Source organism: Botryllus schlosseri, chromosome 14, assembly GCF_051294905.1.
Source record: "Botryllus schlosseri isolate E-star chromosome 14, Bs_hap1, whole genome shotgun sequence".
Classification (NCBI taxonomy): Eukaryota; Metazoa; Chordata; class Ascidiacea; order Stolidobranchia; family Styelidae; genus Botryllus; species Botryllus schlosseri.
The window spans coordinates 8687733-8715412 of NC_137249.1; the positions used below are offsets into that span (position 1 = coordinate 8687733).

The 27680-nt window shown below is 42.0% G+C and overlaps 1 protein-coding gene across 15 annotated transcripts; it reads left to right on the plus strand.

Moving 5' to 3' along the window:
• Window positions 1-1748: 1748 nt before the first annotated feature.
• LOC145456111 (A disintegrin and metalloproteinase with thrombospondin motifs gon-1-like) lies at window positions 1749-26602 on the plus strand. 15 transcript variants are annotated; one of them, XM_080334149.1, is made up of 32 exons: window positions 1749-1906; window positions 1963-2110; window positions 2167-2290; window positions 4158-4326; window positions 5660-5839; window positions 6279-6458; window positions 7090-7272; window positions 8381-8560; window positions 9250-9429; window positions 9526-9708; window positions 10179-10358; window positions 11219-11401; window positions 11686-11865; window positions 12633-12815; window positions 13117-13296; window positions 13672-13854; window positions 14326-14505; window positions 16112-16294; window positions 17121-17300; window positions 17398-17580; window positions 19032-19211; window positions 19788-19970; window positions 20600-20779; window positions 21442-21618; window positions 21691-21870; window positions 23359-23532; window positions 23820-23966; window positions 24442-24573; window positions 24635-24753; window positions 25594-25666; window positions 25724-25888; window positions 26414-26602. In XM_080334149.1, exons 1-32 carry the CDS (start codon window positions 1774-1776, stop codon window positions 26416-26418), a joined length of 5190 nt encoding a protein of 1729 aa, XP_080190275.1. In that variant the 5' UTR covers window positions 1749-1773; the 3' UTR covers window positions 26419-26602. The 15 variants fall into 15 exon arrangements, with proteins under 15 accessions (XP_080190275.1, XP_080190280.1, XP_080190278.1 ...); XM_080334154.1 differs by lacking the exon at window positions 17398-17580; XM_080334152.1 differs by lacking the exon at window positions 17121-17300.
• The last annotated feature ends 1078 nt before the right edge of the window (window positions 26603-27680 follow it).

Sequence of the window (27680 nt, forward strand, 5' to 3'; positions counted from 1 at the left end):
ACTAGGGAACCGGTTAGCATTACAGGCAATGACTGGACTGACTGAAAAATGTGACATTTGTGATAGAACCGGATGACAAAAAATTCCAGTCCGACCACAGCCTCTATTTATCACTGGCCCACATTAACTCGAATAATCCCACATTTTTCGGTTCAACTTGACTCTCCAGCATTCTTGCTGATAGGAAACCAATGAGCCTAGCCGATAACAATTATTGCGATTGAAATATGCCTATTGCTGTTTTAATGTTCAAGTATTTTCATCCATCGGCAGATAATTATCAGATAAAATGTATGCATAAAATATTATTATCATCATAGCTGCACGCACAGTGTATGAAATCCATAACATACTCTATAATATATTAGCAAGAACGTTGACTTTTTGAAACTATTTTTGACTGAAAGTTCACATACGGTATTGCAAAAAATCCTCCGAACATACGAGCCTGTAATAACGTGATAACATGCAAATAACTAGTTTTATGTATAAAACAAGGTAAGCCATTCTTCTCGATCACTTAGTAGACAGATATGGTATCCTTTCACGCCACTTAATTGAGCCAACAGCGATAACGAGAGATTTCATGTGGTTTCAAACCAAGATCGCTTGGATTTTGAAGAGGGTCAAAACAAGGAATGAGCGTGTTAGAAATAACTTCACAATGTCAAATTGCACTAGAATTGAAAATAATATTGAAAATATTTATTAACCCTCTACTACAACTCATATTAGAACACAACCCTATGAATGTCACAGCTATATACGAATAACCCCCGCGGCGAGAAACCTACTATTTCGTCGGGATGGCGCACAATTCTGGAGCTATAGTCTGTCGTCGTCGCGTTCTACACGACAAACGTCACGATCTAATTTCGGTCATCATGTGATAAGGGCCGGCATGTGGTTACTTTTATGATACCGAATTGATTTACTTGCAGTCTAATAAGAAACAACAGTGTGAAGATGTTGAGGTGAAAACCAATGATTCCACAATTCTGAAAGCAATACGTTAAGGATATTTTACGACATACGACCGAGATTTTATGACATTAATGGTGAACGACGCGGTAACTTGAAATATGTACAGGATTTGCTAATTCAAATTATCAAATTATTGGTTAGGAGAAGTTCAAATTTTTAGCTGGATGTGGCAATCAACGCTATAACTAGTTAATCAAAAACTATTTTAGGCAATTGCATAGATCCGCATAGACGTTGAAGTGATTTAACCGGAAGCTCATATAGGTATAAATGTAGGTCCATGCCGTCAACCTCGTATTTTCTCAAGGTTCCATCTCCATACGATCTCAATTAAAAAATAGATACCCACAAGCTAAGATAACTGGCAATACGCTTACACAAAAGCTAAGTGTTGTAATAAAATGATATTCGGGATGTATTCGTTTCTCCCGGAGCAGCGGCTATACGTTCAAATCATCCAACGTTTTGTGATTCAAACTAACCAAAATTTAGCTCGGTGTAGCGCCCGGGGGGCAGAGTACCAGCTGAAGATGTCGTGGGGTAGCAGTGCTGGTTGGAGGAAGGCTGATCAGATAAGGTTTCTTTTTTAGAGACAGGAGTATTTTGGCAATATAGGAGGACGATTATGAATTTTCAGCCCATTCAGCGTAGTCTCAGATGTCAATCGCAGCTCTACTAGCGAGACTGTAGTTCAGATTTTTAAGCGTGACTGGTAATCCGTCAATAGCGCCTGACCATATTTGACGAGCTATTTTCTTCCACGCAGGCTTAGTATCTCCAACAATTATAATGGAGAGCCTATTTCATTTGCTACTGCTGACCTTTTTGGTTGGGGCAATTCATGCCCAAATACCTGGCATCGGCAGCCAAGAACCAGTTGTTGCGGTGACTGGTTTGAGCCTTGGTAACGTTAGAAACACTGGTAATAGCATAACGAAATGTTCCCGCCCTACGTATTTTTACGGAAATACTTTACAGGAAGCGAATTCAGTCTCGAGGTTTGGCAAGGAAATCCAGTTTCATGGAGAGAGTGGACAAATTGGAGTGGGTGTACTGGATCCTGTGGAGTTGGTACGCAAGAACGGCGCAGAGAATGCTGGTTCAGGAGAGAAATAGTCGACATCGGGTAATACCTTGAAATAATTTCGAAAAACAACCCACTCTCATTGAGATTTCGTACAGACGCGTTCCGGATATAGCGGCTGCGTCATCTGGTTCTAGCGATCAGTCACCAAATACGCGACAGGGGAGGTTCTCTGATATTGTTACAGGAGAAGGATGCTACGGATACGCGAGTCAAGCCCGGGTAAACCTCATTCGCGCTTGCGATTTATACCACATATGTCTGACGCATTGATGCAGCAGTCTGCAAATCGCATTCATAGAAACCCATAGAATGATTATACCCTATGTAATTTTTAAGAATCCGAATCTGCTGCGAAAGCAATTATTGTCGAGTTTCTGAATCCGAATTCGATTTCCAGAATTTTTTAATCCAAATCCGAACTATCCTAAACGAAGTTATGGGTTAAAATATGAAACAGAATCCTAAAATATCCAAAGTTGGACTACGCACAATCGGTATCCCATCTTAACTTTTGAAGACTGGGCAATATACCTATCCACTTCGCACCATAATTATACTCATTATGACTGCCGCAGTGCTGTTGCTTATCTACAAAAGTTGGGAATCTATACAGTACCTGATTACTGTCCTATCTATCACCGAGCTGTTCGATAATCTGATGAACAATGAACATCATGAATGACTTCCCAACGGCTCTATGTAATCCACCTTTAGGCAGGAGTGGTTAGTAACCATGCTGGTTCGTTAGTTCCATTTTTCGGTTTTGACGTGTAGTCGCTACCTGTTTCCACTGCTTACCCCAGTGCACACGTGGTCAAATAAACCATTGGGTATACGTAGTAGTACGAGAAGTATTGCTGTCAATTTCGGTACTCTTCGATACACGCACTAATATCGAGAACTACTGTTACTATTCGGAAAATAGAAGTACATTTTTAGGCGTAGGCAGCAGGGTGCTTCGTAATTTCGAACAGTCCCTTTCTAGGATCAAGTAGCCAACCCCTTCCTTTAGAATCCCAAATCGAACTTTTCTCAGCATAATCGCTCATTCGTAATTAGATGCACGCTTAGCGTTTCCGCCGAACAATGTCACAATGTGACGATGTCCTTTTCTCCTATTCTTCTCTCGTCTGAGAAAACTAGTTAATTTGAACGCGCTCACCGCTCAGCCAGTAATACAAACAATCACCAACATTGGAGGCGAGAAAAATTAGATCGGTCGCGGGCGCACGGCTTCCGACGCGCGGCAGCGCTCTAATCAGTGCTGCCGTTGACATGATTTTTGGGACAATGATTAGACTCAAAAAGAACAGTACAAATAAGATAAGTACCAAAGTCATTGTTTTATTCGTATATTTACGAGCCGTGCCATATAACATTATATACCTTTTGCCAGAAACAACCTGCTCGAGCAACTCCTAATGTCTTGCAATAAAAATTACGACACACTTCTTGCATTTTTGGGTATCACTGTGATCTGAACTAACGGTCTTTCCTGTTGCCGACAGGGTACTGTCACCATTGTTGTTGTTGATATTGCAAAGTGCGAAACGCCCGCCCTTCAAGCTTTGTTTGACAACACCAAAATCCTGACGAAACTAATAAGTTTTACAGATGTAGACTTTTCAGCAGCAAAAAACTATATGTGTAATGTAATATATTTAGCATTCATTTATAGTTCAGCGGCCTTCCTTTACTTTTTGAGCGTATTTATTACACCATCATAACATAAACCGAGTTTGGCCCCCTTGTTATACCAAGAAAATATTGAAGGCCTCACATTCATAAGCATCGGCCCTGATTCACGAGATTTGCACCAAGTCATATAGAATGTCTTGAGTCATATGACTTGGTCGAGTCATGCGCTATGACTCGAGTATAAGTCAGAGTTGATGCACAAAATGACTCCAGTTAATCGAATCATTTTCCATTTTTAAGAAAATAAATTGACTCAAGTCGATTCAACGAAAATGTACGACTCGAGTCATTACAACCCTGTAACAACTAGTTGAAGTATTCGTGATCAACTTTCAATGAACCGCCGACATTTAGAAAACCGTCCAGCATCTTTGCTTGTTACTTTCAGGGCTGTGCTCTAACACCTTGTATTGGTACTCTGGGACCATGGACTACATGGTCCGCATGCAGTGCACCATGTGGAGAAGGCTCACAATTCAGGACTCGAGTATGCCAAGGACCTGGAGAATGCATTGAAGAGACGTTTGCCACAAGAGCGTGCAATGCTGGTCCATGCTGTAAGATGCATCAGTTTTATGTGAACATGTGTACTCTGCCTGCAGGGTTGTAAAAAAGTCACATTGGTCCCGATTCACAAGTCAATCTCACTTGCATACCGTAGTTTTGACTCGAGTAAAGTTTAATCCTTTTCAATTCAGCACAGAGTGAAGTCGTGGTAATGAGGGTCGAGTCCCGAGTTGAGTAATGTTCACCCCGATTTTTTACAACTCTGCTGCTTGGGTGATCTCGACTGCCTCGCATTCATAGTATGCTGGTTTTCATGATTCTGAACAATTTCTGGTGCTAATTTTGATGTACGAGTACTGATATACGATATGCCAATAATGTGGAACTTTTCTTTGTGTAACCACTATTCTTTGAAGTTACAATTTAGTGCCTGTCTCATCCATCCGATTCCAGAGTGATACGCAATGACTCGAGTACCTACAAGTGGAGTCATCAATGTTTAGAAAATTGAAAATCGTGCGTCGAGTCATGACCAGAGTCATGACCACCCTGCTCTTCTGTATACAATTGCAGAAAATGACATTGAAGTGAATTGATCTTTATGCCCTAATAGCCCTCTGCTTGGTTTGAACGGCCAATAAATCTGCCGGGTTTACAAAGCTTGAAATTCACAGAACTGGGAATTTGCTGCATTATAAAGAGTTGACACTCACGGACACTCATCCGAAAATATCAGCAGACTAAATTATACGTGGTCGGTGGTCCTAAATGATCATCAGCAGAACACTCTGTAATTTCCCGATACCCTTAGAGTCGGCTTATAAGTGGTCCCCTCTTGGTGCAACTTGAGCAGCCAGAAGGAAAGCAAATTGCCCCAGGACACAATTTTTGTGTTAGGGTTGCTATGGTGGTAGTGGTAGAGATATTCTACACCAGAATCCCTTCCTGTCTCTCCATCATCCATTGGTCCGGCACTGGGATATGCTGTGCTTGCCGATGGCTGGTTAACCTGGGTTTTAATGTGACAACTGAGCCTGCAGATTGCGAGCCATCGCCACTGAGTCGTAAGACACAACTTATAAATTTTAGTCTATAATTGGAGGCACACTGTGAATATTTATTCGATAAATGCTAACTATACAATGCAATATGATTGTGGTAACATACATGCATTTCCGTTCAAACAAAGATAAAAGTACAAATTCACAGTCTGACTAAATCACGTTTTACCGTTTTTTATTAAAAAACAGTCCATTTCCTCAGAATGGTACTGACAATTGTTGCACCTCCCAAAAGTACTCATTTACGGTGCCTTTTTACACCTCCTCATGCGACGCAAATATGGTCGAAAATCCGCTAAAACGTCATTTTTACACAATACAGATACATGGACTCAATGGACCAGTTATTCTGCGTGTTCCGGCTCTTGCGGCCAAGGTCAATCTTTCAGATCGAGACGATGCGCAGCTAGCGATGGCTCCAATGCTCCATCCCTCTCTGAATGTCCAGATCCCACCAATGAAGGTGCTTTCCAGTCGCAGCCATGCAACCTGGGGGATTGCTGTAAGTTATTTATCTTTTCAATTTTGTATTAACTCTGCAAAGAGAGAGAGAGAGTATCTTTCGGCTTCTGCCGAGTGTGCTGTTGCCACAGTGCATCAGCACTCACTGATTTAGCGACGGTTCTGTACCGCACCCTTCCGATTTAACTGGACTTGGGGACGGCCCTTCTCGAAATCAGATGTAAATTTCAATCACAAATTTTTCTTCTGATATTTACATGGAATCAGACACTTGGTTGAGAAGTGGTTTGAAATGAAAACCACTTGTATATGTAGTGCAAGTAGACAAAACGCACTTGGGTACTGTGAAATAGTAGAATAATTTAATTTCCGTCCACATCTGCAAATCAGTACCGTATGTGAAAGTCCTTTTACACCCCATTCCTGTATGGTGGAATTCCTGTAGAAAATCGATTGAAATGCTTTTGAACACAATACAGATGCCTGGACTCAATGGACCAGCTATTCCACATGTTCCGCCCCATGCGGTGCAGGCCAGTCCTTCAGATCTAGACGATGTGCCGGTAGCGATGGCTCAAATGCGCCTTCTCTCTCCGAATGTCCGGATCCGTCCAACCTGGGCGCCTTCCAGTCACAGGCATGCAACTTGGGACCGTGCTGTGAGTGACGGTTTTGATTTTGTACTGATTGCATATCATTAGGCCTTAAAAGGGCAATGACTTCTAATTATGATATGATCTTAAATCAGGTATGAAGTGTGAAAAACATTCTGGCAGTAGCCACTAGCCACAGGAATTTGAACTGCAGCTGAAAGATTTTTATTGCTTGCTATAGATCGCAGCCGCCGCGGTATTGTAAAACATGGTTCTTTCATAATATCAGCTGACAACTGTCTAAAGTTTATGGTTTGCCTTGACCGTGTCGTGAAAGTGCAATAGTGAAGAAATGCGTGTCAGAAAGTTCACAACGGGTTAAGAAGCGATAAGGTTTCACCTGGATATCACAGGGGTTGGTCAACAGTAATGGTACCGTTCTTGAAAAACCCTAGCTGCAGCTCAGCTGCGGTTGCTTTCTGAGGAAAATAGTTGCTTCCAAAACGTTCTTCTCATTTTCAATTTTAGTCTGGGACCACATATTTAGAGCGCAGTGCCCCTTCAATACTTTGGCTATCTGGGATGCTGATGTATCTGAAATTATTATTTTTTCTGCTACTGCTCTGAAGTATTTCAACCCGTGGGCCAGTTTGCAGACAAGTCTAGAAATTCCTTCATTGTGCGCCTCGAATTTCAGACCAATGGACCGAGTGGACCGAGTACACATCATGCTCTGCGTCTTGCGGACCTGGCCAAATCTCAAGGTCTAGGAGATGCGTCGATATTGCCACCAACATCGATTCGCCATCGCTGGCCAGTTGCCCTGATCCGTCAGGCTTGGGCGCTTTCCAGTCGCAGCCATGCAATCTGGGAGCTTGCTGTAAGTAACAGTCTGTGTAAAGGAGCGCGCATCAAAGGCTTGGTCTATGCACGTGTTGTGAGGAATAACAATGTCAGAATAATTCGCAATTCCCCAGTCAAATTCGCATTAACTCACCGTATACTGAGGTACTTTAGCACACATCGATGACATTCAAGTACATAGACATTCCCAATCAAATTTTCAAAGGTATTCCAGACTCCTTTGAATTGAATTTTGATCGATGCGCAAGTGTTGTGAGAAAGTGGTACGTGTCAATATTTAAGTGCTTTGGCCTAAAAAACTGTTACTGGAAAGTGAAAGGTGCCTAAATAAAATACTGCTTGAATATTTCAAGTATGCAAAACCCAATTTAACTAAAAAAATGTCAGTACTCCTTGATCATGAGCGTTTCTCAATACAGTCATTGTTGGAATGCCATAAATTTCAACTCAATCACAAGTAAATGCTACTATTTTAAAGACATGCTGAAGCTACTTCTGGAAGTAGAAGTAGAACACGAGAAATTTTGATAAATTCTCAAGTGGGTAGTTTTAGGTAGATTGGGAGGACATGTCCGAATAAAATTCAATCTGTTACTGTCATACAGGATTTGTCGTGCCGGTTGGTATGGAAATGGAAATTGCACTGATGAAGGTGATGCAAATCCATAAAAATGCTATTTCCTACTTGATGAAACGAAAAAAAGTAATTTGACTTTAAAAATTGTTGAGGTAAAAGCTGAAGTAGTCTAAAACGTAACTACCAAAGTAAATATTGGAAGTATACCACATCGACTTGAGTACTTTGAAAAACTCAAGTATTTCATTTGTGACCACTGACCACCTCATTTGAGCAATCTTGAAAATGGGACTTGTCTTTCCCTACATTATTTAAAATCAGCTCTCATTCAAATCAAGTGTCAACATTCCTATTTCAATGCAGCAAAAAGTCGAGTTATTGCCAGTAGATTCATGCTAAACAACCAGTTAGTCAAATAAGTTCGACAGATCTGAATATTTGCGATTAGGGCACTGGCTGTTGAACTCTTGTCATGAGCGATGATCCGCAAAGTCACAATTTCAATATCGCAGCATCCGTCGTCACCTCCAAATTATATTGCTCACAGATTCTTGGACTCAATGGAGCAGTTATTCTACGTGCTCCGCCCCATGCGGTGACGGCCAGACGTTCAGATCGAGACGATGCGCTGCTAGCGATGGATCAAACGCGCCTTCTCTCTCCGAATGCCCTGATCCCACCAATGCCGGAGCCTTCCAGTCGCAAGCGTGTAATCTAGGACCCTGTTGTAAGTAAACCGTATTGCTTTGTTGTCTAATTCCAGCGGTTCTATTATCAGCTGCTCTATTATCTTATCTGCCAAAGTCACAATGTACAAGGTGATACACGTGACTCAATACGCTGAAATAAGCAGATAGGAGTATGTGGTATATGGTCAAACATTCTAATGTTCTCCTTGGCATACTGGTATTTCTAGTATTAATGCTCGATGTGATTGGTATTCTATCTTCCTTATTTACCCTATTTTCACTGCTCTTTTCATTCTTTTCTTAGTAGCCTATATATGTGTCATCGAGTCTTTCTCTTGGTTTTTTAATAAAGACGTCATAAGAACTGTGACGCAGGTGAGGAAGAACCCAAATGTACCATCGACAGTTTGAAACGTTTTACAGCCGAGATTTCAACTTCAGTCTGACAGTGGATTAACCAACTTCGTCAACTACCCCATTATGAAAAAGGCCTATTGAAGATTTCCTGTAAGGCTATATTCAGCGGCTCTATTATTTTCATTCACTCTGTTCAAGGCGTACAATGAATAATGCAATGTAATAACATCCACATTATGGGCAGCTTCTATCTCTAGTACAGGGGTACATAACCCGAGTTCAATCGGATTGCATTTGCGATTATAATCATTTTGGGAGGAATTTTGAAATCCTTGATTTACATTGCTGTTTGACTATCCACGACAAATAGATTCTTGGACGCAATGGACATCGTATTCCGTTTGCTCTGCACCGTGCGGGGCCGGTCAAACCTTCCGATCAAGAAGGTGTGCTGCAAGCGATGGCACGTCCGCACCCTCATTATCCGCCTGTCCCGATCCACAGAACCTCGGCTCATTCCAGAGCCAGTCCTGCAACCTGGGACCTTGTTGTGAGCATGAATCCGTCTGAGATTCGTCGAGATTTCTCCGAATCCTTTTTTTATTCCTATTTTTACAACTGTGACTGATTGATCGACTATCAACAGATGGCTGGACTGTCTGGACCGAATACAGCGTGTGTTCCGCCACCTGCGGAGATGGATCAATCAGCAGGTCCAGGAGATGTGTGGATCTTGCTACAAACATCGATTCGCCTTCCCTAGCAAACTGTGACGATCCGCAAGGTTTGGGAGCTTTCCAGTCTCAGCCATGCAACTTGGGACCGTGTTGTGAGTATATTGAAAGTGTTAGTTCCTATTCTTCTACTCGTAGTAGCAATTGGGTGAAGGTAACCCCTTTTATGAGTGTTGCTCTTAAACGCTAGTTTGTCGAAAATTCCAAATAGCGTGCTCGAAAGAAAATTAAATTCGACATCACCTCTTATTTTGTCTTGCAAGTCATGTTGTCTCACATTATTTTTCACTTTGTGCACATGCCTCACTTTAGCATGTCAATTTTTATTACTATTGTTGGCTGAAGTGGCCGTTACATTAATAGCCGAGTTGTTCCGACTCGTTAATATCTTTTCTTGTAACACAATGTTGTGGTGAGTTGAACTGACGAAAACAACGACGATTGTCCAATGTTGGTTTAAGCATTGTTTGATTTTACCTGTTGTATTTTTCGGGCCATCGCGGCCGATTAGTATTTTGTCTGTACGCATCTGAAGGGTTATGACTTATGATCTATTATTGCGCAGATTCCTGGACTCAATGGACCAGTTACTCGCAATGTTCGGAAACGTGCGGCAATGGTCAGTCTTTCAGAAGTAGGCGATGCGCCGCTGGCGATGGCTCGAATGCTCCGTCTCTGTCTGAATGTCCAGATCCGTCCAACGCTGGCGCTTTCCAATCGCGAGCATGTAACCTTGGACCATGCTGTGAGTAGTACAACACGTCTGTATCGGTAATATCTAGATTCAATCTCAATTTTCATATCATATTATTATACATACAATACATAGGTCTAGCATTGTCTCCATAGGGACCAAGAGCACTGCGACCAATGTAACTAAAACATCCTTCAAGTAAAGAGAGCATGAAAGGTTGATAGTTACAAATTGAATTTCCTGTGATGGTGTGGCTTTTGAAAATCTCCTGATGTCGGTATAGTTCCGATTAATAAAATTTTGCATCAGTGTTGAAGAGTGTTCCTTTGATATGATATACTGGTAGTCTATTTTAAAACTGGATCTGGATTCCATATGAAAGCCTTAATGTAATGTAAATGATTTAAGAATCATTATAATGTGCAATAGCACTATAATAGATAAAAATGTGCAATAGACGCTGTATCTCTTGCTACCAATAAATTCGAAGTGCTTCTTGGAGGTGCAGAACTTCAATATACAGTTGAATAATATATTATTACTGAAATGAATCCAAATATTTTCGGCTGGGTTAATCTTGAGCAACTAGTGTAGAACTGGAAAAAACATCGTATATCAAAAATTGTACCACAAAATATGACGTCACGTGCATGAAATTTCGAATAATCGGACAAAGAAGTGATAAATTCTAATCTAACATGTGCTGTGCATAAGCTAGGAAAACCATGGCCTACGTGAACCCTGTTAGAGCTCTCCAATGCTAACCTTGTAACACCGCGATATGCTAGAATTCCCACCAATTGATTTCTCGGGAACTGATTTTTTCCCTCTAAACTAGTGTCGGCTAATATTTGTTCCACGGCTTGCATCTATTGTTCTGATTGTGACTGGATGTCCGGTTTTGTTTGCAGACGGATGGACGGCCTGGACCGAATACACCGCGTGTTCCGCCACCTGCGGAAGTGGATCAATCAGCAGATCAAGGAGATGTGTTGATCTGGCCACAAACATCGATTCGCCTTCCCTCAGCAGCTGCGCCGATCCGCTAAATTTGGGAGCTTTCCAATCTCAGCCGTGCAATTTGGGACCTTGCTGTGAGTACATGCGTGCTTTGTGTAATTATGAAGTTCTTTCTTGAATGTCCGCTTGCCCCAAAAGTGACGTAGTAGTTGCAGCATCGTTTTCTCGTATTTTGCAAGTGCCCATGACCAATTGACTAGCATGAACTAAAATAGCAATGATACATTCGGCAGATTCTAGTAATGACTAGAATTGCTTTTTTCTCGTTGTATCCACAATGCACAACCCACATACCATATTATTTACTCCACTACTATTTTGTTTGGCAGTGTCAAAACGTTTCGTTTGTTCTATACAGATTCCTGGACACAATGGACCAGTTACTCGCAATGTTCGGAAACGTGCGGAAATGGCCAGTCCTTCAGAAGTAGGCGATGCGCCGCTAACGATGGCTCAAATGCTCCATCTCTGTCTGAATGTCCGGATCCATCCAACGCTGGCGCTTTCCAATCGCAAGCATGTAACCTTGGACCATGCTGTGAGTGGTATAAGACATCTATCTTGATAATTTCTATATTGGCAGGATCTCATTGCTCGTAGTTGTGTTCAGTGATCTGTTGATAGTCTATTTCCGAGCTCCTGTATAATAATTCCTGTGTCGTTGCTATAAGCTATCGATGGTGACGTCAGTATATCACCATATCTTGTTGGGTATTCCGGTAAACGTAGCATAAAATACTGTCTCCACTCCGAAGAGCTTCTCGGAGGTACAGAACTTGAACATGAACATACATACAGTTGAATAGTACACTCGTCAGGGGTAATCTAGTGGAGAATTGGAAAGAACATTGTATATCAACAATCGTATCTCGAAATATGACGTCACCAGCATGAAATGAAATCTCAAATAAGAGAGCGTTCAATGTACTATTTTAAGATGATACACAAACTCCTTTTGTTGACAAAGTTTGGGCTGATGTATTCTGGTAAAGGTCGACTCCAAGGCACACAGATTAAAGTGTGTCTCCACTTCATATTCGATTTTGGATTTGAGAATCTGTTTTGACAAATTTTGACACCATCCTCGCGGACAGAATAGACCAGAACCATTGCTCAGCTGTGCAATCCGCACTCTTTAACCACGATTCCTGATTCTGTAAGCCTCGGGACTTGCCTGAACCAGCCATGCAAACCGGCGCAGTGTGTAAAGAGTATACACCAATAGATTGAAATGGCATAATGTCATAGAATAAAAATTGGCATCCATTAGTTTGAACGAGATTGACTGGAAAATGTTATTTACAGACGGTTGGACTGCGTGGACCGAATACACAGTCTGTTCTGCCACCTGCGGAAATGGACAAATCAGCAGATCAAGGAGATGCGTGGATCTTGCTACAAACATCGATTCGCCTTCTCTGTCAAGCTGTCCCGATCCACAAAATTTGGGAGCCTTCCAATCTCAGCCGTGCAACTTGGGACCTTGCTGTGAGTACACTCTTGGTATTCATGGTGTTAAAATTGATAATCTTGATGTTGGCCTAACTGCCCTTCACTGCTGGGTACGTCATGTCCTATTTTTCAAAGGGTGGCATGACCAATATTTATTAATTCGATAGTTCCTGTGTTCTGTAGAATGGCTCCTTTTATTGATTACAGCTGATGCTTTATCATATCATTAACTTTGTGTCCATAGTATTGCAGTCATCACCTACTGTATTACTCTACTGCCATGTGAAAATTGCAAAATTGTCAGTCAGCGTAAAAACATCTCAATTCCGTGACACAGATTCGTGGACCCAATGGACCAGTTATTCGGAATGTTCGCAGACATGCGGAAACGGCCAGTCCTTCAGAAGCAGACGATGTGCTGCCAGTGATGGCTCAAACGCTCCGTCCCTGTCTGAATGTCCAGATCCGACCAACGCTGGTGCATTCCAGTCGCAAGCATGTAACCTTGGACCGTGCTGTAAGTAGTGGGACACACCTGGGGGCGTATTTTGAAACTGTCTTATAATATCTAGTCTGCTTTCAGTGGATATCTATGTTCACGTCAATATTTCTCTGATAACGATTTTTGGGTTAACATATTGAAAATTACTTGACCACTTCTTCATCGATAAAGGATATCAGTCAGTAGCCGTGCTTCAAGAATGGTGTTATTTTTTTCAATAAACACAAAATCAATGAATTGTGTGCTGACAACACTGTTGTGTAGATAAATGTGTGATAACTATAGTAACGAGGTTAGTATTATGTTCTGTTTGCTGTGCATCCCTAGGCTCCAGTTAACCTACTATTCCAGCCTTCCTCACTCTGACTGATTAGCTGACGTTGTTCACAGACGGTTGGACTGCCTGGACCGAATACACCGTGTGTTCCGCCACCTGCGGAAATGGACAAATCAGCAGGTCCAGGAGATGCGTGGATCTCGCTACAAACATCGATTCGCCTTCCCTAGAAAACTGTGACGATCCGCAAGGTTTGGGAGCTTTCCAGTCTCAACCATGCAACTTGGGACCGTGCTGTGAGTATATTAAAAGATTTAGTTCATATTCGTCTACTCATAGTAGCAATTTGATGAAGATAACCCCATTTTATGAGTGCTGCTCTTAAACGGTACTTTGCCAAAAATTCCGAATAGTGTGCTCGAAAGAAAATTCAATTTGATATCACCTTATATTTTGTCTTGCAAGTCATGTTTTATCCCAGCATTTTTCATTTTGTGTGCAACTGTGCATGCCTCACATTAGCATGTGTATTTTTATTACTAATGTTGGCCATGATGGCCGTTTCATCAGTAGCCGAGTTGTTACGACTGGTTACCATCTTTTCTTGTAACGCAATGTTGCGGTGTGTTAAACTGACAGAAACAACGACAATGCCCCAAAATTGGTTTAAGATTTGCTTAATTTCAGCTGTTGCATTTTTCGGGCCAGCTCGGCCGATTAGTATTTTGTCCGTACGTATCTGAATGGTCTGATTGATTCTTGCGCAGATTCGTGGACTCAATGGACCAGTTACTCGCAATGTTCGGAAACGTGCGGCAACGGCCAGTCCTTCAGAAGTAGGCGATGCGCCGCTAGCGATGGCTCGAATGCACCATCTCTGTCCGAATGTCCGGATCCGTCCAACGCCGGCGCCTTCCAGTCTCAAGCGTGTAACCTTGGACCATGCTGTGAGTGCTGTAACGCGTCTATATTGGTAATATCTTGGCCGGATCTCATTTTTTGTATCCATACCAATGATTAGGGCCATTTAAAGTCATATTTTTTTTCTATGCATCAGTAAGTCCTGCAATCAATTTTAACGTAAAAACCGTATCCCTATGGGGTGTATTAAGAAAGTTATGAAGTCATATAAAGTCATATTTTCCTGGTTAGGTCATATTCAAGTTATAAAGTCATATTGCTGTATGCTTTAAATATTAAGTGCCAATTTAAGCGGTGAAGCGATTAAGCACTAACTAAGTAAGGCAAACTATATGGTTAGCCTACACAACATTACAGTCACAGACCTATGAGGTCACACATTGCATTATGTGGTCAGATATTGCATCATGTTGCTACAAAATTTATTTTACTTCTGTGCACTGAAGTGGGACGTCATTTGAAGTTCAGTCAGTCGGCAGGCAAGCTGAAAAGCTCAGTCTTGGTCTACTTATGTACAAATGCATTACAACTAGTAGCAAACTGAAGAATATAACAGTTGAATATATACACTTAACTTCAAGTTTATTCATAAGAGACTTAGATACAGAGAGAATATCTGGTTCAGCATGCCAAAAGTGAGAGAATATAATGCAGCGAAAGTCAAAGCTGCTATAAATGAATCTAAGAACTTCAAAATCTCCCCTACAGAGAAAGTGTCCTGTCAGATATGCAGTTGCATTGTGAAGCATGAGAAACGTTTTTTTGCTGAACAGCATCTTGCAACACTCATGCATAAGGAATGGGTGGAAGCAAGAACGACCCGCTCCTTAGCTCTGCAACAAGCATTCTCTGCAACTGTTATGTTGTGTATGTTTTACTCGCCTGTTCCATGAGTTGGTTACATGTAAAAATACACGATTTTCACATAAAGTCATATAAAGTCATATTTTCCAAAAAATAAAGTCATATAATTGATTTTTTAAGGTCATATAAAAATGACCCTACCAATGATGCACCATCGGAGAATATCCAAGACGACATCAATATTTCTCTGTACCGTGGTATTCAAAAAGACTTGTCGACATTTCATTCAATGATAATTTTGCAAATGATGATTTTCATATTACTTTACTGTTGTATATTCTGTACATATTGTCAGTTCGTTGTCTACTGTACTAGTACTGGAACTTTGATAGCTATCCATAAGTCTCCCAGTATGAGTGAGGATGACACCTTTTGAAGGTGTTCTGGTGTGAGTTAATATTTTAATCCTCGACTAAACTTGGTTTTGGCAGCCGGTAGCCGTGCTTCAGGAATCCCATGTGAACACACCTATGCGATATTGAAAAAAGAGCATAAAATCATTGCATTGTGTTGTTGACAACACAATGGTGTATACGTGTATGTGAATGATATTCACGGCTGCGGTAGACATTGAGGACAATCATCCTGCTATGTCAATGTCAGGTGTGTAGTAATCCATCGCTTACAAGTAACCTGCTTAACCGTCTCCACCAATTAATTGATGGAAATGACACTGAATCGCTCATCTTGAACAGATGTTACATCGTATTTTATACATGGCTGGCATGTGTCGTTTTCGCTGCAACTGATTGCCGACGTTTTTTACAGACGGCTGGACTGCCTGGACCGAATACACAGTGTGTTCCGCCACTTGCGGAAGCGGATCAATCAGCAGGTCCAGGAGATGCGTGGATCTCGCTACAAACATCGATTCGCCTTCCCTAGCAAATTGTGACGATCCGCAAAATTTGGGAGCCTTCCAGTCTCAGCCATGCAACTTGGGACCTTGCTGTGAGTATAACCCGTCATCCGAACTGTTGACTATCCAATTTTATAAGTGTTGCATTTGAATTGTAATCGCTGCTAGGTACTGCGCCAGCTGTTCATTTCCTTTGTGCAGAAAATTCCGAATAGTTCGTTGTAATATATAAAATATAAGTAAAATATCAGTTTTGCGAGTACTGAAATTTTATGCCGCTTGCCACTAAGAGTTGAGTAATCGATCAGAATTACAGTTTCAACATTCTTCTCAACTGCGGTAGGCTGTGAGTCTCGATTGGGCGTATCATGGTACACGAAACATGCACCGTAATGCAAAGCTACAAACGTTAGTGGAATGACATATCTGTGAAGTCATGGTTACATTTGGAAACGTTAATGATATCACTACAGAATGATGTTCTGAATCCCTTGGGGTTGGTAAATCCTAATCAAAAATGCACATGTACGCAAACTCGTACCTGCACCCTATTGGGTCTTTCCGCTGCGTAGCCCTGCGACATCTTCAAGTTCACATCAATTGATTTTATAGGTACTAATTATGTAGCATGTTCATCGGCGTACCATCTACGTATTCATCAGTGTCAATTTGAAATTGTCGATATCTGCTTACGCTGCTTTGATATTGTCTGTGGTCCGGCAGAAATTTCTGATACGACGGCTTGTTTTCTTCCGAGTTTGACTGCGAAAGATGCCAGTCACGAAAGGCGTCTTTGGAATCAATTTAAAACATTTATGCGTTGTACAAAACCGTTTCTTGTTCGCTATCATAATCTGCACAAGCAGAATATTGAAACCCCAGATTGACACCGCTGTTTTGAATTACCACAACAAATAGATTCGTGGACACAATGGACCTCATATTCCGTTTGCTCTGCACCGTGCGGGGCTGGTCAATCCTTCCGATCTAGACGGTGTGCTGCAAGTGACGGCACGTCCGCACCCTCTTTGTCCGCTTGCCCCGATCCACAAAACCTCGGCTCTTTCCAGAGCCAGGCCTGCAACCTGGGACCTTGCTGTGAGCATGAATCCTTCCGAGATTCGTCGAGAATTCTCCGAATCCTTTTTTGTTTCGATGTGGTTTCGACTTTGACCGATTGAACGACTGTCGACAGATGGCTGGACGGTCTGGACCGAATACAGCGTGTGTTCTGCCACCTGCGGAGATGGACAAATCAGCAGGTCCAGGAGATGCGTGGATCTCGCTACAAACATCGATTCGCCTTCCCTCAGCAACTGTGATGATCCACAAAATTTGGGAGCGTTCCAATCTCAGCCGTGCAACTTGGGACCATGCTGTGAGTAGACACAATTATGCGTGCTTGGCACAACATTTAAGATGTTGCGGTAGAATTTAGAGCCACGAACAAGGCTGCCAATAAGATTTCTTATAAGATTAGTCCTTATTTTTAACTTGTGTCCTTGGTTTGCCGTTATTTTCAATGCTCACCATGGGTAACAATGTATTCACGAACAATATTCATGTGGGTTTACAAGTAAACCCAATGACGACAATGCCATGATTAAGACTAGCTGAAAGTCCTGATGTTTTTTAGTCAGCAGTTTATCTGTTTTTATCTGTCCTTACTTTTTGATCCATCTCATTGACATCCCTGATTACCACTTTTTGTAACTTCTGATCACTTTGTCGGGATTGTTACTATGACAGAATCGCATACAGGATAGTGGCTGTGACACGGCCGATGTTGTCAATCAAATCAGTGTTACGTCCAATTTCGTACCGCATGTAATCTAAGCTACATTAGGCAATGTATATGCCTCAAAACATCAAGGACAAAAATAAAAGTGTTCTATTCCTATTTCCAACTCAGAAAATGAGAAATACCTTGGAGTTTTACTAGACTCGAACATGTCCTGGAAGAGTCACATTCAGTCACAAGAAAAAAATGATCACAGAACTGTGGTTTGTTCTACAGCCTTAGACTACATACCAGTCTGGGTCCTTCTGATACTCTTTAAATCATTTTTCCAATCATAGGTTTCAATTGGCATCATCTGTTGGGCGGCGGCCTGTGTTAGCGCACTGAAGCCACTGCAAAAACTACGACATCAGGTCCTCTGTATCATAGCCAGGGCCCCAAAGGGACAAGGATGTGTGTCCAACAAATCACTGCTCAATTGCTTATATCATAAACATAAAAGATATGCGGAAACTAGAAATTGACAAGTTTATGTACGAGTTCCTCTGCACCGAAAACTTCAACAACTTCTTTACCTCGGTATTAAAAGTCCATAAGTACGACATTCATGCGACTAGGTCATCCAACTACCGTATGGTAGACAAAAAAGATCATCACTCTATCAAATATCCAGGACTTGATTTGTGGAACAGTATCTCGCCGGCTATCCGACAGTCATCGAGCATGTCCACATTCAAGTCGAAATACAAACAATTTACACTGAATCATTACTGGTTACTAGTTAGCCCTATAGTTTACCGGACCACGACCTGACATAACGATATCGCCTTCCGTCACGTGACACCTTTTTTGTCGCCTGTCCTTTTATATTGTCTTCTTTTACTTTTCATTCATTGTGCATGCCTCCTTTTTTATATCGCCTAGGCCAGGTGGGGGTGTCTGATTTCGAAGACTACTCCAAGTCTTTTCGACACCTTAGTATCTTTCATTGTATCGCAGTTTCGTGGTGTATCGAAATGATAAAATTTTCAGCAAAGAATTAAATTGAACCAAGTATCGAGTGTTGACTTGGGAATTGTTGCACGCAGATTCCTGGACTCAATGGACCAGTTATTCGGAATGTTCCGCCTCATGCGGCAACGGCCAGTCCTTCAGAAGCAGGCGATGTGCCGCCAGCGATGGCTCAAATGCTCCGTCCCTGTCTGAATGTCCGGATCCGACCAACGCTGGTGCATTCCAGTCGCAAGCATGTAACCTTGGACCGTGCTGTAAGTAGTATGACACACCTATCGTGGTAATATCTTGACTGGATCCCATTTTTCATATCCATTCTAATCATAAACTGGTGGTGTATTTTGAAACTGTCACATAATGTCTAATTTGCCTTGGGTGGATATCTAGGTTCATTGTTCACGTCAATATTTCTGTGATAACGATTTTTGGGTTAACACATCGAAATATACTTTAACCATTTCTTCGTGGATACAGGATATCGATCAGTGTAGCCATGCTTCAAGAATGATATAATTTTTTCAATAAACGTTTTAAAAATATCCCAAAATATGTAGTGAGAGCAAACTTTGTACAAATCAAGCGTCAGTAGATAATGCACATGTAACGGCCTTCCAGGACTTGATTTGATGTGTGAATAGAGAGTGGAATTATTACCAGCAACTTGGCAATTATGATTACTGAGTTAAAATAGGCGCCTACCGCCTTTTATCGAGGATTATTTCGCATACCAATTGCAATAACAGTATTCTTGGCATATCCAACGGCAGTTCAGAATTAGGAGTTCTTGCTAACAATGTCCGTTTTCCGTCAATATAAACGCGCAATTTCAGACGAGTGGACCCTGTGGACCGACTGGAGTCAGTGCTCTCGGTCGTGCGACGCCGGTCAGATCAGCCGGAGCAGAAGATGCGTGGACATCGCCACAAACACCGACGCGCCGTCCCTGTCGAGTTGCTCGGACCCGTTGAACTTGGGTGCCTTCCAGTCGCAGGCTTGCAATCTAGGACCCTGCTGTAAGTGACACGTTATTTACAGCGACCCAGAGACTGTACAATCATTGTACAAAGCCTGAAAGCTGTATCTTCGGTAAAGAATTTTACTAACCCAGAGATGAGCACATTGAATGTTTTCAAATCCAAACCCTGTATTGAATTTTAGATTCAAGCCAAATTGCATGTTTAATTTGGTATCGTTATCAACACCAAGTTCAAATCCAGTAAAGGATGAAATTTGTTGAAATTGAAAGTGATGAGAAATTTCATGTCCAAGTCTGAATCCAAATTTGGTTTCGAAATAATAATAATTTATATCGGTGGTTCCCAAACTTTTATGACTCGTCCTCCCTATATCAATATCAACATATCTAGGTCATCAGTGACCTCATCATTCCACTTTTCCGTATTATTCAAGTAGGTAGTATCCACTTACTCAAGCAGTTTTGCATGTATACTACATCAAGTTCAACCTTTTCTTTCTTCACAATGTCACAAAATCGCCCACTTTGAGATCCACTAAAATCAATAAATCCATCTCTAACTAATCCCTGCCAAACATAGCGAATACAGTCCACTTTTGTCGAGGCTAGTCCGAGACCAACCTATCCGTTCTTTGGATAGTTTTTTCCATTGCTGCCCTCATTCAGATTCATGGACCCAATGGACTTCGTACTCGGAATGTTCCCAGACTTGTGGCGACGGACAGTCGTTCAGGACCAGGCGATGTGCGGCGTCCGACGGGTCCAACTCGCCGAACCTTGCCGAGTGCCCCGATCCCACCAACGCTGGCGCGTTCCAGTCACAGAATTGTAACTTGGGACCTTGCTGTGAGTAATTCTCTATCAGTATATCTGACGGAAGTGTTTAGAGCAGTCGCTGATCGTAGCTGTTTCAAGTAAAAGAAGTAATGATGAATTTGGGAAGGGGGGTATGTCACACATCGTTTCGGAAGGTCAAACGGTCATTGAATCCCACCTGGACAAACAAGTCGAGCACCTCGAGTCAAATGTTTTCATATGCCGAAATAATATCCCTCTCGCAACTAAGACAACTATGAGTTATTCTATTCTCATTCTATATTATTACTATCCTGTTATGCCGAAGGTAGCCTCGAAAACTGCTGCATCGTTTTCAATCAAAACCTGTGCAGCCTATACCGATTGAAACCACATCGTTGTAGACTAGTGATCGTGTAGTACAACTGGAATTACGGAACTGCGGGTAAGGAATGGTCAGGGGTTCTTAACATGGATCATTGATAGCAAAAGGATTAAGAAGCCCTGGTGTAGATTATAAGAATTTTAGATTTTTTGCGATGCAAGAGCATCACCTGACGTCGGTGATGTCAAATTCGATCTAAAGCTAGAGCCTCGATCAACAAGATTTAATCGATAGAATGCAAGTAGCTTACTTTGAAAGTGGCTTAGTTGCCCGACTTCATTGTTTGAACATCGGCACAGTTTCTGAGTGTGTCGGCATGCAATTGTAGACGGATGGGCGTCCTGGTCCAGTCAGTCAGACTGCTCCGTCACATGCGGAGTCGGAGAAGCCTCCAGAAGACGACGCTGCCAGACCGACAAAGGGGAATTTGCCAACGACGAGAACTGTGCCATCCCAGGACAGCCTGGCGCGATACTGACAGAGACGTGCCGGGGGCCGAGATGCTGTATGTTGTACAAAATTTGATAGCGCTTTCTGCGTCGAAGCGTTTGATGATCTCTATGCGATTTCTCGTTAGACTCGTATACGCAGTGGACCGCATATTCTGAATGCAGCCAGTCCTGTGGAGCGGGCCAGATATTCCGAAGCAGGCAGTGTGTCGCCGAGGACAACGGCGAAGTGGTATCAGCAACGAATTGCATCGACGTTTTGAACCTGGGCACTTTCCAATCGCAAACCTGCAACCTTGGACCCTGCTGTGAGTTGATGGGGATAGTTTCCGACAGGCTTGTTAGAGTATGTGTGACTAATAAGGTGACGGTGTCCGGACCTGATTTGCATTAACATGGTTGTTTGCTAGGCAGAGGTGCTGCGTCAGGTGCTAGAATATTTTAGGGCCCGAATTTTTAATTCAGACAGATGTAACTCAAACTGTATGGACTATATAACGTAATGTGTCGCTATAATTACAGCGTAGATAAGTTGACAGCGCAGTTGTCAGAGCTTAGTTGCACTTCAGTTACGGTAGCTTAACATCATTGTGCTTTCATCTGGCTAATTGTGATTGTTGTACAATAATATTCACCAGCTCGCGTTTACAATCAATATTTAATGCTTGACATGTGAAGCACATCACATACGAAGAATTAACCTGAAACAAAGCTACAGTCATAGGGAGTTTTGTTTTGAGAGGTAAATGAATATCGCTCATCGACAGATTGGTAGCTAGTAAATTTTTTTGTTTTCTTAGATCTGAAGCGTAATTGGTGAGCGTCATTCATGATTAGAATTGAGAGCAAGGACTGTGGTACTCGTGATTTGCAGGCAGGGACTATTTTAGTAATTCAAATCAGATTACTTTGAATACTGATACTCCGAGGGTATGTAGTCATAGAAGTAATGATCTCAGTATATGAATGTCGTAATGGTGTGTTACATCTCAGAGGTGTATAACACAAAATGCTTTTACCATTGTATTCTGCATGTCTCTGGATTATTAACAAACCAATAACGGAAATCTGACAAGTGTGAAACCAACTAACACTACGACGATGATGTGATGTCAAGTTGCATTTCATTAACATTTGCTTCAACGATGCACGTATTTCTCTTGGATAAAATGGAGAAGATGGTGACATGCGATATGTGGATTAACAAGCCGGGTGGATTAGCAAGTTGAAATACTATCGAGCAACAACTTTATCGAATGTTGACAGTAGTGAAAGAGGCCAAGAACAGAACAGCGTGGAATTGACGTACCACAAAGCTTTGGGTTGAATGGTGGAATAATGAATGAACTCGACTGAAAGATTCAATTTTCGCCATTGGCCGTTATAGCGTGTGTACAGCCGTCTCATATATAGTTGATGTCTTGAATACAACGATGTGCTCCTAAGCCAAAAAGGCTCCGCAAAGACATTATAAAGTTGTAACCTTCGCGTATGGCCAAGTTTATAGAGCAATAGCCCCCTCTCTCATGCCAAAGGCGTTGGTTTTCTTCCCATTGAGTAGTAAAACCTAGAAAGCATCACAATGGCCGATCGACTTTGATAAGTGTACACCGTGCACTTGTACAGTACAATTGTATCCATGTAGAAAATAGAAACATCACTTCTTGGTGAAGTATACTTCGGTACTTTTAGTCAAATTATAGTGATAGCAGATAAATGTGATGATTTTGAATTTGCTCAGAACCATATTGTTCAAGTTGAATTGTAACTTACCTATGAAATATGCATCATTTCAGACCGCTTCGCACAGTGGGGCTCATGGAGCAAATGCGATTCCCGATGCGGACAAGGAAACATGCAGAGAACCCGTACTTGCGTGACGACAGATGGCCAACCGGGACCCAACACCGGCTGTAGCAACGATCCAAACGACTTCATCATCAGAGCGACTTGCATGAAACGTGCTTGCCGTAAGTATTTGACTATGACAAATATCATTTGTTGTGTCGGAAAAGTATTACATTCAAATGGTGTGTTGTGTGTACAATATAACGTTGACTCGAATATGAAATCATCACAATCAGGAAGTAGTTCTGAAACATCCAAATGCTTGAGTATTGAAGAGTATTCAAAGTAATATTTTGATGGGAGTCAAAATATTGCAATAACAATATTCAGGTTGAGCTGTCGATGACAAGGGAATTTCAGCGCAAAATACCTCGTAGACACTTTATTTGAAACTCGACTTGCTTCGCAGCTGGAGTATTCCGCCAATGGGCGCAATGGGGAGAGTGCAGCTTGACTTGTCACGGCGGTGTCCGTATCAGAACAAGACAGTGCACCACCGAGAGGTGCATCGGAAGAAGTCGCGAAGCTCAGATTTGCAACGATTTTGCTTGCGAAGGTTGGTGGATATTGGTGTACTTGTATACCCGTTATGACTCTTTCTTAAATACACCGCAAGCCAATATTCGAATGACTCACGTCATTACCACAAAATGACTTGGTCTTGACATTTATGAGAAATGTGGAATCACCTGTAGACTCGCAGACAAATTGTCAAGTCATCATCGACTGGTATTGTATTATCATTACAGCCAGCACGCATGATCCTGTTCAGCGCGTGGCATTCATCGCTCATATAACCTCGAGCTGAATTGATAACGTGTGATACTGTTGCCAGGCACTGTGTCAGAGATGGTCAAAGTAGTCATCACCGGTACTCAAGTAGAAGTAATATTGTAGATCTGTACTCGAGTAATTTCCAAGTAACTAAAATAGTATGTATTCTGGTCCTGGTTTCGCCTAAAAAACTGAAAACTTGAGTAGAAGTACTTTGTTACTGACCACCTGTTCTCACGTCGTAAACTCTTGTTCAGTTCGTCCCCAAGGAACATGGACAGCTTGGTCCAACTGGACCCCTTGCACCCAACCTTGCGGCGGCACATCGACGCAAACGAGAGTGTGCGTGGGCGGCAGGACTGCGACCGACTGCGGCCGAGATTGCGAAGGTAGGGAACTGTGTTCTGTGGCCATACTGGCATGTTTTCAACGCGCCTGCACATCTACCAGAATACAGACGAACAAGGACTTGCACCGATTGCCCGAGAGGCGGTTCGTTCAGCATCGGGTCCTGCCAAGTCGTCGGAATTCTGAAGCAAGATTGCGGTTTCGGTGGAATATCTGCTGAGGTGGGTTGACATGTGATATTGGAATGGGGAGACGCGTTTTGATAGCTTGAAATGGCCGTCTTCTACAAAGAAAAGTCATTGTAGCAATACCATTTAACTCAAAGACTTTTCGTGTGCTCCTTATTGGAAGTTAATGGCACAATATCCAGCACATAAATGGATCTTTGAATGAAAATCGATTTGGCGAAATTATGAGCAATGTAATCTTGAAAAGAACCTCAAACAAAGTATGACACTGTAAATACCGATATATTCTTGGGACACGTTGAGACCCGGGTAACTTTGGAACCCAAACCCATTTCGACGGTGCAACGAATGACCGATATCAAACATACCGCTGTCCAGACTGATATCGGCACTCTAATATAAACACAGCCATGGTAGGGTAGTAGAGAGATGTGATTCGGTCTACAAGACCTATCGAAAAACTAGCTGGACGGTCAAATTTAAGGATCACCAGCTCGGTGTTCCAGAATCAGCGAGTCTTGCACTGTTATTGGATTAGCAAATACTGAGCACTTCGGTTTACAATCACACAAACCATTGGCTCCCAGCCTTTTTAAGGCCACGGCCCAATTTCCAATTTAAACTCCACGATTACACGGCCGAGCTCTAAATTTGGTTAGCTCGTTGCTAAAAAATTGAAAAGGACCTGATTGCTAACTGATTACTAAATGAAATTGAATTACTAATGAAATTATATGAAAACACCGGTCAACACATTATTGACTACCCAAAAAAAGCAAGCGACTTCAGATTGTAAACCACTCGCGTAAACAATCCGGCTGTCGTTCGATTAGTTTGAGATACGCTAAACAGCCATCTTTGTTTTGTTCGTAGGAGTGCACCAACGTCCGCAACTGCTGCTACGATGATACTGTGCCGGCCGGTGAACCCTGGTGTTACCGTCAAAGTAAGATCCTTGCCCTTTAACCCGTTGTCCTTCATCACATTGGAGACGTTTTTCCAGGCGGCACGTATTCGTTAAATGCACTCGGGAGAAGTCTAGGAGGTGCCTCCGGAGGTCTTGGCGGTCCTCCTCCAACAGTGCCTGATGAGACAGACGAACCTACACCACCCCCACCACCCGCACCAACCGACATGCAAGAGCCATCTGGGATGGATCATATGGATGGTATTTTAGATTAGAATCCCACCCTAGATGTACAGTTGCTAACCAATCTGCGAGACGTTATGCGCGCGTTGGTGCGATTTTGAAATGTATTCCGTGGCACTGACGTTGGGGTTATATCGCCCGGTTGGTGGTACAGTTTTTGCTCTCAGTACCGATGCAAATCTGCTACACTACTTTCCGCTTGACGAAATCTAGTTGAAAAGCATCACTTATTGAGCGAGTTGAGCAAGTAGACTAAACCTACTCGAGTACTGCTAAAAAGCGGATTTGCATTGTCATGCTTTTCCTACTATAAAGTCTTTTGCCCCATTCATTCTGATTTTTGCTGACTCTGAGTCTGTGTATGTTTTTTAATCCTCCACTCCTCTAAGTTCCATGTGACGATATTCAAATGCTACAAGCCATATCCTACATCTGTGTTGCATTGAATTGCAATAATCTTAAGTACAAATATAGCTTACAATTACTAAAAAAGAGTATGACTGCATCTTGTTTCAATCTGAATCTCGCTGTTGTGTCTCACAGGTTGAAAGTCAAGAAGCCTGGTGAAAGATAAATCGAGAAACGATATGAAGTCAACATCATTGGAATGCTCCAGACAAAAATAGCAAAGATGAATTATATGATATCATGTGTGCACTATTTCATGCAATTGTTAATACTCCCATACATATTGCTAGCTTACGATTAATAGGGGAATATTCTGAGAACCGATCGAGTGTTTATTGTAGCAGATGGGCATGGGCTAGGTTCGAGAATGAATTGGAATTGGTTTAGATAGGAAAACAGAAAGAGGCTTCTTGCTGTCGCGCTCGGTACATTATTCTCAGTATGGGGTTTTGTACATACGGTGGACGTTAGTTCGTTCCCATGTACTGTACATTGCAAAGTAGCCTATATGATCGGGGTGCTTTGTCGATGTTGACAGCATTATCTACCGCTTCTAAGGATCGTCATTCAATGATTATTCTACGCTGATCTCAATCTCCCGTCTTAACAAAGAAAACTACAGATATCGACACCTTCGAGCGGATGAAAATGATCAATCAATCGATAGTGAATTAAAAATGACTCAACTATAAAAGTGAGATTGACTTGTGACACGGAGCATTGTGAAGTAGGCTACTTGATACCAGGGTTGTAACTAAGTCATAAGCCTCCGAGTCACAAGCAGAGGTGGTCAAAGTAATCAACAAAGCTACTCAATTAGAAGTAGAAGTAGCGACGAAAAAATCTACTTAAGTACGAGTTGAAGTACTTCTTCCACAAGCAACCTAAAACTACTTGGAACTAGAAGTACAATTAACCGACTTTAAATCTACTCAATTAAGTAAGTAGTTGTGAAAACGATCCTAATTCGTTCACATGGACTGTCAAAAGATGCAAATTGAACTAAGCAATTTAAGGTGCCGAGCTCGATTCATATTGATGCATACTAGGAGGTATCCAATTTTCGACAGCATAAGCATTCGTCCGCATCATGGGATGAAAATGATAGTATTGATATGGAAATGCGATACTAATCCTCTGTTTTCTCGAACAGCATGTTTGAGAAAATATCATGGTATGGGCCCTCCCCCGCATCATAAGACCCGTAGTTTAGTTGAAGAGCAACACGGAGAAGTATACGATACGGTGTAAACACTTTGCGCGATTAGTAAATGTTAATAAAATATATGGTGGACCGTAAAAATGCCATATTGTGTAGCTTCATTTCCGGAGATTAAAGGCATTACTACACTTACTTTTATACTTCAACATGTATGTTATCCAGATAAAAGAACTTCTATTA

What these genes read in the sequence shown, in the direction of transcription:
- LOC145456111 (XM_080334149.1), top strand. Translation starts at nt 1,774, where the DNA reads ATGGAGAGCCTATTTCATTTGCTACTGCTGACCTTTTTGGTTGGGGCA. An exon ending in GTGCAATGCTGGTCCATGCT is followed by an intron (nt 4,327 to 5,659) that starts GTAAGATGCATC and finishes TACACAATACAG; the next exon opens with ATACATGGACTCAATGGACC. An exon ending in ATGTAACCTTGGACCGTGCT is followed by an intron (nt 19,212 to 19,787) that starts GTAAGTAGTATG and finishes GCGCAATTTCAG; the next exon opens with ACGAGTGGACCCTGTGGACC.